Consider the following 14,872-nt stretch of genomic DNA (forward strand, 5'->3'; position numbering starts at 1 on the left):
CTGATTTGAGTTTGAGACCCCTGCTCTAAACCCACTGCATTAGTTTCATTCCATGGTCACAGAGATACTGAAGTCTAACTACCTACTAGAAAAGCAAAGGTGGGGTTCTAATCTGCGACTATTTCTAAAAATCAACTCCTAAACAAAAAAGAAAGATGGACAAAAAAGGATATCAAATTAAATCATCTGTTTGCTTATAAATCAGAGGTCAAACAGTTCCAATCATCACTCTTAAATCTTAGTCCCAGGCACCCATATGAGTGTAGACCCATGCGGATGCTTTAGGTGTTATATTTTGTTAGACCCTGTAGAGGATTGCTGAGATTCTTAATTAGAGTGTCGTACAGTTGACTTAAAGCTAATACAGCCACCTCAAGCAACACCATGAAAATCGTATGGAGCATTGTCATGCGTATCGTGAAGCGTACGTTAGGCTAATAGAGGTTGCACATACTCATGTTGTACTTATGTTGCTGTCGTACACTGTGCCTTATAATATAACATAATATATAAAATAAAGTAATATAAAGACGAATCGACTATTAAATTGGTTGTCAAGTATTTTAATTGTCGATTAGTCGACTAATCGTGTCAGCCCTATTCAGAACCCTCAGGACGAGGTACCGGATGCACACTGGTCCTAAGGACGCGTCCAGTACCAGTACACTATTCTTCATCCAGTACTGGTTTGTGTCTTGTACTGCGTCTGGTACTGGTTCGGGTCGATAAGAGTTAGGGTACGAGTACCAGGTTTGGGTACCAGTGCACTACGCGCCGTGGTACTAGACCCATTTCTGGTTTGGGGCCCAGAGGTTGTGTACCTGTTATTTAATATGAACAGCCAGTACATCAAAAAATGAGGACTTGGGAGTGAGAACGTGTTGTTACACCACACTCTAGTCATTAGTAAGGTGCGAGTACTTGCTCACAGCACACAAATGCCACACAAAACGCACAAGTGATGAGCAAGTGCCTGTAGGACGCCAGTAGGATATCTTGCTGGCTACAATGAGGATATGGGCCGACCGTGGTGCAGCGGTAGGGTGGTCAACTCCCAATTGGAGGATTGCGGGTTCGATTCCTGCCTTGTTCGCCCATGTGTCAAAGTGTCCTTGGGCAGTTTTGGCTGTTTGGGGAAGGTAGAATAGCACTATACAAGTATACGCCACTGTTGTCAGAGACGACAAAGGCTTACAGCCAATTATATATGTCAACCTGTGGACTCTTACCTGTATTATCTGACAAATACTGTAATTTTATCGTAGTTGGAGAGTCTGGGAAAGAGTATTTCGGTAGAAGATATTTTTGCAAGTGTGGAGTAAATACTTTGGATCAAGGACAGACTCAGATCAAGGTTGCCTTGAGAAAAATGTGACTTAAAATTCCATTTCGGCTGAAAAAACAAAAACAGCTTCACTCTTTCCAATTTCGATGCTATTTTTTTTAGCACAAATGTCTGATTGGATTTCCTTGCAAGCATTTATAGAAACACCTCCCCAATTAGTAGGTGTATGTATTTCTTGAAAGCTGGTCACGTTTTCATGAGTTTGTCCTGAAATGAGCAGCTAAACTAATGCAGTCATTTCAGTTTGGATCTGACTAGAAGCTGATAAATGCAGTAAATGAGGCACAAAAACGAGTATATCAGAACCTGGAGAGGTTGTTCTTTTTATATTCCTACTCTCACAAACACTAGAGTGTCATTGCAGTTCTACGATATACAAAAATACATGCAAGAAAAGGCGTCTTGACCCATGCATATCCTATCTAGCATAACAGCTGTTAAAAATATGGAAGCCAAAGGGATTTTCCACTCCGTTCTGTTCAGATAATTGAACCCTAATTATCGTGTGATACAGTAATCTCACAATAGGCTGTTTTTTGAAAGGTGATAACTGTTTTGGTTGCTGCCAACTCTTGCAATTACCGGTTTATATTTTTGCCAATTATCTAGTTGGTTAAGTGATTTGTTTTCAGTCAATTCCTAATCGTTACAGTAGGGAGAAAAAAAAGCATACAGTAAAGCGGTAACAAGTGCCGCAAATTTCATTTCTGATGGCGGATGAAAGGCGTATTTACCGGCTGTGATGATGCATCCGCAGCTTTAAGGTTAACGAGATGCCGCGGCACGTTTTTTACGGCTCTTAGATGATGAAACGAGCTCTAACCCATAAAGCAGGGAGTGTGCGATCCATCAAGTCAGGAATAATCACGGACGTGCACTCCGGTGTGTTTAACCTCAACTTTAAATGGTTGCCGAGAGTTGATTAGGCTAATTAAATCACACGAAAAAGAGACAGAATTCCCCGGAGCAAAGATTAAAATCTTGCGTGACAAATGAAGCCGAGGCTCAAACAATGCACGCTGGTGAATTATGCAGAAATAATAAGTGCACCTTTTATTTGGGACTACAGATAGCAGCAATTTATCAAACAAAGCAGCTGTGACTTCATGATTTACTCATTTTGGTTTGCTTGTTTCCCTCAATCCCAAACCAAACCATCCGTTTCAGCCTGATAAAAGATGAAAAGGCAGCACAGGTAAGTGTTAAGTGACCCAGTTTTCCCCAAACATCTGATCAAAATAATGAGTGACTGTTTTTTGAACCGCCAGCCTGAGAGAAGCTGAATACATTTCTGAGTGTTACTGTAAAACGGTGCACCGCTCGCCTCTCCCCCTGCCCCGAGTGCTGCACGGAACCAGACATATTGCTGCTGACAGCACGCCGTTCGTCATGGAAACGTCTGCCCGGAGTTCGTCGAAAGGTGGTTGGGAAAGCAGAGCAGCGAAAGGTGCGGAAGTTCAACGCACCGAAACTTCTAACGAGGATCTAACCGCCGCACATCCGACAGAACGCGTGTCATCGTAATGCAGACACAATTTTGAAAAATTAATTACCTTGAAATCCCATATGGGGGGATTTTACAGTCTGGCAGCACATGCACACGAGGCTCACAATAGAAAACGCAGAACCCATTCCTGAAAGACTTTTCTTCTTTTTTTGGTCTTAAACACGTAAAATCTGCAGTTCTGCCTCATGCGCGTACGTCCCTTAGGCAAAATCTGTCTGCTTTGAACTTTCTATGGTAGGAAGAGAAACACGTCCCAGATGGGAATGCTGAAGCAACATGACAGTCAGTCAGCAGGGCGCGATTGAGGATCTACCAGCTAAGGTTAAGTTAGCAGAACGCAGCATAAGAATTCACATCTGCACTTTATCTCACTGACCTCATCAGGGTCTTGCAAAGACATAAACATGTCAATAAGATTAATCATTCTGCTTAGAGAAGTTGAACTAATAAGGGATCAAATGTGTGCATTTAGTGTGTTATATTATTGTTGGTGTTCCACAAAGTTCTACACTGGAGCCCCTTTTTTTTCCACACATGCTTTTTTCAATTGGATTTAGTAAATGAATTACCATAATTACAGTGAATTAAGAGTTTTATTTTGTTTTAGTCATTTTAATGAAAAGAGATCTTATAAAGTTGATTGTATAAATGAAAATGGTACCAATTGAAAAAAGTCAGAACTGAAGCTGGGTTCACACCGGCTACTTTAACTCCAGTTTAACCCTTTGACACCTGAGTTACAGTGTTTATGTTTTTGATTTACTGTAACTTCAAGTAAAGTGCAGAAAAAGCAGCAGATGTTGACTGTGTGTGATGTGCCAGAGCATAATAGAGAAGCAGGAACATGTGTCCAGAAGAGTTGCTAAATATAATCTACTGTGCCATCTCTAATAAACACCGGGGTGATATAAACGGTAATATTCTATGCACTGAGATACAGGCAGGCTGAGCATATGCCTGAAATATGCCTTTCTAATCTTAGCCACATATATTTGATTTTTTTTTCTGTGCAATCCGGCTTCCTGCAACACCTAAGAAAAAATCCGAAAGCTTAAAATGAATGTATTTATTTAAAAATGTAAGCTTTCAAAATAAATGAAGTGAGGTTAATTATTATTTAAGGTTGAATTGTTGCTATTTATTAACAAAATCTTCATATATATCAGTTTTGTAGAGGAATTTACTGGATTCTGTTTAAGTTACAAGTGGCAAACAAATTTTCTTTAAAGTTTTCAGAATAAAAGCCTGGTTATAACCAGTTAATTTTCTTTTAAAACAATCAGAATTATATAGAAAATGACAGCGAAAGGAATCATTTGCAGATGTAAGTTTATTTTATTTCCTCTTTACCTCAATGTTTTTTACAACTGATAAACCATATAAGGACGCCTTGTTTACTCTTTATACTTTTATAACAGCCAACCAAAACCCACACCACTGTTATCACCTCTGTGTGCACTCACCTGTAAATATTCCCTTTAATCTTTGACTGTATATGAAAACTTTTCCCCGCGAGTATGCTATCCATAGAAAGTATTGCCGGCTCCAACGGTATGAAGTCAGCTAAGTTGACATTTTTCGTGAAATGAACGCCGTAATGTTGGAACTAGACGTTGCCAATACAAGCAGCAATTAGTCTGAGTCAGTTTGTTTTTTTATGGCGACCATTATCCAATCAGAAGTGAGCTTGTTGGGAGGCCACGCCCCTACTAATTAAGCGCACAATAGGGCTCAATAAAATCCATCAACCAAACGTTTGAACGTTCAACATGAGACCACATACTTTTAATCAGTCATATGGTCAGTTTATGTAAGCAATAATGCTCGACGAGGTGTGCATTATCAGAAAGTAATGGATAATCTGAATGTCTCAAGTGGACGACAAATGGTGGATTTTTTTTGGGTACCCTCGGATCCCCTCTTTCAGAAATTCACCTTAGCTACGAGAAAAAAGCAAAATGGCAGAAATCTTTAAAGATGGCGGCCATACATTCAATTGTTACAAATCTATTCAATGTCTATTTGCTTCAGTCTCAAGAATATGGGCTGTTCATGCACAAAATGCAGTCTTTAAACTTGAGGGGTACATACCAAATACCTACAGCATCTGATCTGCCTGTAAATGTGGTTTTGTGTGTGAGTATTAGGCGATTGGTGTGTACTTTTTATAGACTTGTATGTATAATCTCAAGCTGTGCGGGCATAAATTGTATTTTTGATACTTGAGTGACTAAACGTTTGTAAATACACAGAGTATTGTATCATTTACAATTGAAGAATTACGCAAACATAACACCAGTGAGACGATTTTGACTCCATATTGTTGTGTTGTTAAATTACTTCCAAAAAACACAACTTTGTTGCAATGTGCACATAATGAGGGAGGAGCCAGATGAAGTGGGCGGCTCTGCACACCTCAGCTATCAGCTGGTCGTGACTGTGTGAACAGTCCAGCCTTTTTTAAAGGCCAGTCTGACTCTAACTGGGGGGGACGGTGAAATCTCATGATGGCAGACTTGTGCCAGAGTTCAGAGAATGCCAGCTTATTGCTCCTGAAAAGGTCACCGGGCTAGAAGGAGAATAAAAAAAGTCTTTAGTGAGTTTATGTGTGTGTGTGTGTTTTCTCTTTGTATTTGACGCTGTCTTTCTTTATCTGTGACCCTGAAACCGCCGTGCTCAAAGGAGCGGCGCTTGCTGCGAGCCGCTGCCCCCAGCTGTGCCTCTCCCTGCTGCTGTCACACTTCGGCGTGTTACATTCAGTAACTCCAGGAAGGGAACGCTTTAAAACCCACCTGTCTCCGAGAGCGCAAAAAAAATCAATCGTGAGAGGAATAAATCCCGCCGATAACGAGCGCTAATGATAATTGCCCCTCCTCCCCACAAAATCTGAATAAATCTGACTCCTGATACAAACAGCTCCTGGCGCTGAGGCTGCAACATCGTTCAGTCGCTTTGATGTTTATTTGGAGATGCATCGCTGCCCAAGGTGAGAAGAAAAGCTGCAGAGCGATTGGACGACGACGGAGCTCGCAGGGGCCATCCTTCGCTCGTGTTTGTGCGAGACGAGGAAACACTCGTGTGGGGGGGCCCGACCACTACCTGTTTAATTGAGGCCCTCCCAGCACAATGACGGCGGCAGACACGGGGGCAACAGTGCGGCACAAACGCCTGCTAATTTAATAAGCACTCATCAAACGCTGGCAATAACAATTACAACTCAGTCTGGTGTGTTAAAATATACCCACCACCACCACACACACACACACATATCCTGTGGAGAATCGGTCACCAATGGCAGCCGTCCATCCAGTGTTTGGACAGAAACACAGCTGACAATACGACACACTTCAAACCCAGCTGCCGATCATGACCCTCCCACCACAAATACACACACGTGGGACCCACTGACTGTATATTAGAACTGGACTGAGTGGCCCCTCCCACCTCATGTTCCAAACAGGAAGTAGATTCCAAGAATCCATAAATGAAAAAAGGGCAAAAAATGGAGACTAGACGGACCGCATGGTCAGAGCTGGAAGTATTTGAAATGTTTGAGTGATTTCGTTTAGCCAGCGTTCCATGGTAGGGGTGACTGAGAGAAGGGTTGCAAAGAATCTTTGATTGAACTCATTGACTGTACACGTGAGCTGGACCGAGTAAGTGTGGCTGCAACCACGGAAAATGGCCAAGAAAAAAATGTAATGAAGTCGCTGTTTTTTATTGCGATACGGATGCTCTCATCTTGGACCAAGATATGGTTAGTTTGTAGGATTGTTTCAAGTCGGTCTGAGTCATCTTTTCTATGGCAACCGCTCTTGACAATCAGTCAAACTAACATTTACTTCAGCAGTGAAGTCAATTTAGTCACGATTGTTTTGTGATAGACATGTTAATATAGACATGTTAGAAAAAGACGATGTCAGGAATTGGTGATTACTTCAAATCACTTGCAATCAAAATTTGTCAATCAAAAGTTTCAAGCGTCCAACTGGGGGCCACAAACATAATATAGTATCTTAAGCCTCGTTTCCACTGAGTATTGCGGTATGAACTGGTTAATTCTCACTTCCACTCAGCGGTTTGTTTTACGGGGCATGCGTGGTGAAGATTGCTATCATTACGTCATAGTAGTGCAACGACTACAAAATCAACAACAATAGAGGTCATCAGCAGCTCGTCTTTTTCTTGCTTTACTTTATGTACATCGTGTATAACAGGAATTTAATGTTGTTTGAAAGAAGACTGCGGACTAAGAAGAATACAGCTGTAAAGAAGAAAATTTAAATGCTAGCTTAGCGCTATACTGGTACTTTCTAATGTCTTCATCACTTTCTGACAATCAACTGGTGACTACAGTGACCTACAATGTATGTGGGCCCTCAACAGGTATTGGTTTAATGCGTCCATTTTACAATGGAAACACTCAAAATACTGGATCGAACCGGACCGTACCGAACTGGACTGCTCAGTGGAAACGAGGCTTTATTGGCTAGTTTATAACTTGAATAACATGAAATTTAAAATGTGATTTTTTTTTTATGTGTTCTGGCAAATATAATTTATTTGCAATGAAATTCTATTTGATTTTGACTTCTTGGAACCAGCGATTCTTCCAATTCGTTAACATGAGGGGGGAGAGGTCACTCAATCCAATTCTCATATACTGTCAATGGCTCGGATCAACTTGGACCAATTGCTGCTTAGTAACGATTTCTGGCTCCAATGTGGCGGCGTCCATATTGTGAAAAAATGCCTTTATTGACTTTTGTTGGAGCCGGAAGTAAGACATTTTCAATGGGTGACGTCAGACTCACTCCAGTTCTCACATACAGTCACTGGTGGGACCCCGACACTCCTCTGCCTCCAACCAACCTCGGAGTCAACCGATCAGAGGAGTCAGCAGTTTCCAGGAGAGCCTGAGAGATGTCATGCTGAATAATGTGTCCTATGAATAAAACACATTAGCTACAAACACGTTGAATTATTCACATTTCAGAGCCTCCATCCCTCCCGACATTAGTTCTTCAGTGATCAGAGGCTTTCGCACAGACTCCTCAGAGTCTCCGTCTCCCTCATGTGCGCTCCGTCTCGCTGCTCTGATCATCCGCTCACTGTTTTTGTCATCTGTGTTTTGTTAATCCCTCTCTGTTCCCTCTGAATCTCCTCTCAGCTGACTTTCCGCTGATGGCAACTGTCTATTTATACTTCTCAAGTCACTACTTTTTTTTTTTTGTTCCCCGAGATATCTCAGTATTTATCTAAAGAGCTCTGGAAGATTGTGTGGAGCGCGTTTGTTCTGAGAGAATCTTTGATGACTCATGAACCCACGGCGCCTCGAAATGAATTCATCATTTACCAATAATCTGAGGCTGCAGCAGCAGCAGCTGCGAATTTGAAGGAGAAACACAAAAAAACAAAAGGCAAACAAGAGAAACTAGGGGAGCTTGATAATGACATACTTGACCTAATCTAAATCGTTTGCTCAGTTGGTTTCCAGTCAAAAGCATCGTTTGAACCCAAACAAATTCAGATGCGACGGATTTTTAATGAAGTGTTTTGAAAGGCTGTAACTTTCTTTCATGATTATGTTCTTTGATTTACTGTAACTTTTCAACCGTCAACATGATCAAGCCACTTTTCTCCTTCAGAATCTGCTGGAATTACATTGTTACAGTTGAAAAGTTACAGTATGTTAAAGATGTCGTATTTAAGCATCACCGGCAATGTCTCTGCTGTTAAAGGGTTAAATAAGATAATGTTACGTTTTAACATTATACCAGGTTTAATGAAACCCTTTTTATCTCACATCAAACAAAAGAAATAGTGTCTAGCAAGACACACATTGTGATTTCGCAAATTTGTTGTGTTTACCCACATCTATATTTTTGGTGTGTAATAACTCACACACCACGTTACTTTTATCCAATTAACCCTCAACACTATAAAAGCCAAAATTTTTCTAAACAATCAACTTAGGCGAAGTCTAGGCTGATCGGATGACGAGATCTGAAAGGTCAGCCATGTTTGTGCGCTCTTCAAAAATGTCAGAGTGAAAAAAAATGCTTTAAATTTAGTTCCGCTTGTTTCTTTAACTTTAAATCACAAACTTTTTTGATCGATTATTTAAAATTCATAAAAATGTTTCAGAATCGTTTATAGATCATAATCATAATCAATACATCAAAAAAATATATATTTTTTTTTCAACAGTAATTTAAAAAGTCAACCTTAAAGGGTCACCAAACCCTAAATCAACTTTTTTTGGCTGTTGATCTCTATAAATAGAGCTTTCAAAGTGCTGTCTTTTGTCCATTTTTTTTTTTTGACAAATTAAAATAAACTTGTTTAATTCTTAAAAACATGGCCAAACCATCTGTATCCTGCCCCCCTACAGGTTGAAACGAGGTATTGCAGTTGAATTTCATGATTGGTCAAACCATTTAAGTTCCACGTCATGATCTGCAGCTAATGATAACAGTCGTGTTCCACAGCCCCGCCCATCTGGCTGTGGGTGGAGTCAGCCTCCAACTGCCCTGTTTGGTTGCCCTTTAACTCACTAACTAACAGCACCTTTAAAAGTTAAACCATTAAACATTGGAAAACAGGAAAAGAACACTTAAAAAAAACAACAAAAAAAAAAAAACTTTGAACTATCTTGAAATACAGCAAAGCTAAATGGAGGTAGGGGATGGGTGTGAAGGCCAAACCCCACTATGCATCCATCTTTGTGCCTATGATGACAGCTCCCTTTAAAATACAGATTCTTCAGGATGACTCCCTCGAAGCGCCATTGTTGCAATCATCTATTTCAATTTACTGAGATAAGGATGAACAGTTTTCAAAATAAAATGCCACCTACCAACGACGTCCAGGAAACTCACAAATTTGATTGTGATCCCTCAACTAAATGGACAGGACAAAGCTGTCACATTAAGGAAACAGAGCTAAATCACCCACCCTGCTTTACATGCCACCACCTAAGGCTCCAATTCTATGGTATAACCTGACTAAAGTTCATACGTTTATAATTTCAACCCTTTTCAAAACTACAACATCAAATCTGTCTTCTAGAAATAATTACGTAAAGCAATCTCACAATTATGACTACTTTTGTTGGGTCTTTTCTACAACTGTGACCATTGACGGTATATAGACAACTGGACTGAGTGACCCCTCCCCCCTCAAGTACCAAATAGAAAGGCTCCAAGAAGCCAAAATCCCATAGACTACTTAAACTAACCAATCAGATGACTCAATAACAGCATGTGGTCTCATGACAGATTCCTTCAAGCCCACCTTTAAGTGGTAGAGGTGTGGACTTCCACCAAGCTCCCTACTGATTGGTGAGAGTGGTTGCCATAGATACAATGACTCAGACCGACTGAGACCAATCTCTGCATACTGACATTATCTGGCTCCAACATGACTGCATCAATAACGCAAAAAATATCAACAGATTTGACTTCAGTTTGGTGCAGCCAGAAATAAATAATTTTCAATGGGTGACATCACACATACTTGGTCCAGTTCTCATATACAGTCAGCAGGTGTGACTCTAAACTGAAGGCTTTAAAGATGCACCATGATTTTTTTCCAAAGCTCCATAACCATAATAACCTACATAGAGATTTGTATTGGACAAAAGCAGCTTCACTGATATGGAACATGCTGTATTAAAATATTCAAAGGCTGCATGCTCCCAACTCAAAAATACTAATGTATTTTTTAACTAAGCACCAAGATCCTAAAAAAATATATAGGAAAATGAATCTACAGATAAGTACTGTTGAAGTAAGAAATTAAGATGATAAAAGCTGTAATTATGTTTGACTAGTCTTTAAAAATCAGACTGATAAGGTACACTGCACATTAAAGCTGACATTAATTAAATTAATTAAAACCACAAGTGGCAATGTATGGCCCACATTCACTGGGCTAACCGGCCGCTACACATTCATCATTCTCCGTCCTCTGCCTCTGCCAACCTGGTCAAAGCTGCATGTGAGAAATTCATTAAAAAAAAAACTTTTTTCAAAATGGCGGCTTTTCTATTATTTTTGTCTCCATAGCAACCATTGTATTTTTTGGTTGCCTTGGGGTGATGAACAGGTCCATGACATTTTTAGAAGAATCGGCAAAAGTAAACTTTTGGATTTTCCTTAAGAACGGGGGTTTTTGTTAACCACGCCCACATTTCTCATATGTTTTTATCTTATGTCATATCATTTCATTCAGCTTGAGCCAGGGATTCATTTATACAGTTTTCACAAAATTTCGGTAGAAAATGTGCAGGCTGTAATCAACAACTTTTAATTCCAACATTTTTCCCCAAGTAGCCTCTACAATATTTGAGTAGTTAGGAGGTGAAAGATCCAAATACCTAGGTGAAATTAAAATTTGTAGCTTGCCCTAAAGGTGGTATTCTTGTCAAATTTATAATGGCAGACTTTCTTTGAGGTCAAAGATCAATGAATTTCCGCTGTGGTTGTAGACTTTAGTTGTTGGCATGGGACTTAAATTTTGTGAAGATCACACGTTTAAAATTTTTTTTTTTCCATATTGTACAAAAATGTGGGAAAATAAAGGTACAAAATGGCCACCAAGCAGTAGGTCCTTCTGCCATCCCATAGTAATTTCAGAACTTTCTTTAAAGGATTTTAAATAACTTTTTGAAGATTTTAGCTCCATTCATTTTTTTGACGGTTTCCTCCGCTGTGATGTCATCATTTTTTGTGAGCCGTGGGTTATGGTTCACCGCGTTCATTTTTAGTGGTGGGTGTGCATTTTGGTGAGTTTTTGATGTAGTATGGGTCATAAGTTTGCTCAAATTGCTAAAACAATCTGATCCTTGCAGTCCTAAACTGCTGTGCGCCATAAATATAAAGTAAAAGAAAAGCTCCTAAAATTAAGCTCCAGGTAAGGCTTTCCAGAAGCTGCAGTATTTTAGTTGACCTGTGCACTACTATGATATTCAAGTACATAGGAGGTGATAGGAGAAATACCTGAGATAAACAGAAATTTCTATCTAGCCCCGAAGGGGATATTTTTGTAAAAATGTAAAATGGCGACCTCTTTATGAGGTCAAAGGTCAATAAACTTCAGGTGTGGTTGTACACTTAACCTGGTGGTGTGAGTTAAATTTCATGAAGATCACTTATTTCAAAAGTTTTTTTTTCTATATATCTCTCTTGTAAATATGTGAATTGTTCTAATTTTTCTATTGTTCTAATTTTTCTGTTTGCAATGCTGCTGTAACGCTGAAATTTCCCCACCGTGGGACGAATAAAGGACTATCTTATCTTATCTTGTGCGAAAACGAGAAAAAAAAAAATGGCCGCCAAGCAGTAGGTCTTGTGGCCATCCCATAATAATTTTAAAACTTCCTTTTGATATCCATCATTTTTTGCGGGCTGTGGGGAATGGTTCATCATGTTCAAAATTCATTTTTACTGAGTTTTTGAGTATGTGATGGGGGGTCACATCTTTGCTCAAATTGCAAAAACAATCAAGGCCATAATTATGAGCTAAAAGAAAAGTTCCTAAAATCATTCTCCAGGTAAGGTTTTCTAGATGCTGCAGTATTTTTAGTTGACCTGTGCACTACTTTTCCTATTTATAGGCCGCTGGCTCATCCAACCCGGCTGAAAGACAAACACCGGCTCAACGGGGGAGCTGCGCTGGGACTTCCTCTACTTTTGAAACCCAACGACTGAGAAACTGCAGTTCAAAGTGACTCTGATGAGTTTGAGCTCAATCGTTTTCTGTGACATCAGTGTTTGCAGTATACACACACACACGTATTCAGCCAACTCTTTAAACGGCACAAAGTGACGTCAACGGCTACAAAGCTGCTTGTGCCGCCACGGCAACTCATATCTGAGTCACGGAGGCTTTGTGGCGCGTCTGTCATGCCTCTGAGGTCAGAGCGAGTCAAGAAGATACACTCAGCGACAGATAAGAAAAGCGGTTTCTTCCTCACAGTTTCTGTACTCACCAGGGCACAGTAGGTCTCCGGAGGGTCTCCACAGGTGATGTTGGGCGGGTCCAGGCTGACCTTCAAGTACTGGGTCATGTCCGCTGCCTCCGGTTGGCAAGCCATGTAGTCCCAGGTTAGCCCGTCGTCTGAGTAAATCTGGGACTTGCAAACGTCGTAGTGGCCCCACGCCGCGGGGTAGTGCTGCATGGCTGCGTGGCAAACCGCGGTCCATATCGCTTGCAGCGTTAACGCGAGCTGGAAATTCATGGCTGGTCCTGCTTAGCTCCCTCTAATGGAGCCGTCTCTTCCTGACGGGGGTTCAAACAAGAGTTCGCGATTCCTGTTAGTCACTTAAATGGGGTGAAGAGGCATGTCCCTTCAGGTGGAGCAGAAGCCTGTTTTTTTTCACTGTTGTTGGCTTTCTCTGTCACTTTCAAGTTATCCTAAAGGTGGGTAACTCTAGGAGACAGTGAGGTTACCGGTCCATTGAGAAGATAAGAGGTCGGGGGATGGTGGAGGAAAAGGTGGTAGCGTGGGGGTAGGGAGGGGGAGGGCAACAAAGAGATAACCCCCTGACAAGCTGATGGGAAGATGAGTGGCAGGCCTCCTCAGCTTGCCCGGCTGTCAATCACGGTCATCGTCCCGCTTGGTGATCCGGCGCTGCGGAGAAACAGAAGAAGAGGGGGAGCGGTGGTGGTGAGAAAACCTCCCTTATGGGAAGATAAACTGACACAAGGAACACATTAGCTTGAGCTGCGGCGTCAGGAAAAGCTGCGTGCGTGAACAGAAAGTGGGATGGGTGCGAGAGAGAGGTGCCATGTTGGTATTTGTTGTCCATCAAAACAGAAAAAAAGGAGAGTCTGAGAGTGAAGCCATCAGTGTGAGCTGCATCCTGCTGCTTTGACACCACACCAGGGCACTCAAGGATATCAAGTTCACTTTCTTACAGCTTTCTCTCGCACCCCCACTGCTCTGATATTCTCTTTACTAAATCCCATGTTTGGTGCACACACGGCTATTTTTAGCGTGTTGCTAAAGTCTTCAACCCTTTGTTTTGTTTGCATGCAAAACCGGTTTTCTTGATTTTTAAATTTAACGCTTGTAAGTTAAGTTTCTGTATTCAAGATTCTTACTGTCATATTGTCCAGACTTAAGGACAAACTGTAAGGGAGAAAAAAAAAAAGAGTACAAACTTTATTAACCTGCGTTCACAGTAACCCTAGGACATGTTTGTAACACGCTACATGTTAGCTCCATTAGCGTTTTTACAAAAATGTAACTACCAACCTTGTTTGTAAAAAAAAAGAGTAATACGACTACAAAAACGGTTACTGTGACTACGCTAACTCCATACCTTATTCATAATACATACAAAAAAATACAAAGCCACGTCAGCCACATTAGCCACGTTAGCCACATTAGCCACATTAGCCACGTTAGCCACATAAAAGTTTCTACAATCCCTGTAAATACAAATTTTGTTTGTAACACGTTGAAAACAAAGTGATATTACTGAAACAACTTTTACTGTGACTATGCTAACTCCCAACCTTTTTGGTAATACGTTAAAAAAAAGCATAGCCTAACACAGCTACACGTTAGCCACATAAACATTTTTACAATACCTGTAACTACTAACTTTGTTACACGAAAGAAAAAGTATGATACAACTAAAACACACATTGAAGTGACTATGCTAACTCATAACCATACTGATAATACGTTTAAAAAAAATACACACTCTGGACCCGCTACACGTTAGCTACATTATCCATATTAATGTTTTTACAAAACCTGTAACTACCAACCTTGTTTGTATCACGTAAAAAAAGAGTGATACAACTAAAACGACTGTTACAACTATGCTATGCTAACTCCCAATCTTGTTGGTAATTTGTTAAAAAAATGAACAGTCTAACACTGCTACACGTTAGCCACATTAGCAACTTTAATGTTTTTACAATAGCCGTAACTACCAACCTTGCTTTTATAACACGTAAAAAAAATAGTGATGTGACTAAAGCAACTGTTACTGTCACTATGC

At 40.5% G+C, this 14,872-nt stretch overlaps 1 protein-coding gene and 1 long non-coding RNA gene across 5 annotated transcripts in view; one reads left to right on the plus strand and one right to left on the minus strand.

The window, feature by feature from the left end:
* Positions 1–12,849, plus strand: part of LOC112151640 — a 35,827-nt gene extending 22,978 nt beyond the window's left edge. The window contains exon 4 of the long non-coding RNA XR_002920165.2: positions 12,472–12,849. This is a non-coding gene — a long non-coding RNA (uncharacterized LOC112151640). The remainder of the gene's footprint in view (positions 1–12,471) is intronic.
* The window catches only part of ntng1a (netrin g1a), a 156,233-nt gene that overhangs the window by 127,842 nt on the left and 13,519 nt on the right, over positions 1–14,872 (minus strand). For all 4 annotated transcript variants that reach the window (XM_036217410.1, XM_024280667.2, XM_036217412.1 and 1 more), the window contains exon 2: positions 12,847–13,488. In XM_036217410.1, coding sequence (XP_036073303.1) covers positions 12,847–13,095 — 249 coding nt within the window. In that variant the 5' untranslated portion in view covers positions 13,096–13,488. The remainder of the gene's footprint in view (positions 1–12,846; positions 13,489–14,872) is intronic.

The sequence above is a fragment of the Oryzias melastigma genome, linkage group LG20 (genome assembly GCF_002922805.2).
Source record: "Oryzias melastigma strain HK-1 linkage group LG20, ASM292280v2, whole genome shotgun sequence".
Taxonomy (NCBI): Eukaryota; Metazoa; Chordata; class Actinopteri; order Beloniformes; family Adrianichthyidae; genus Oryzias; species Oryzias melastigma.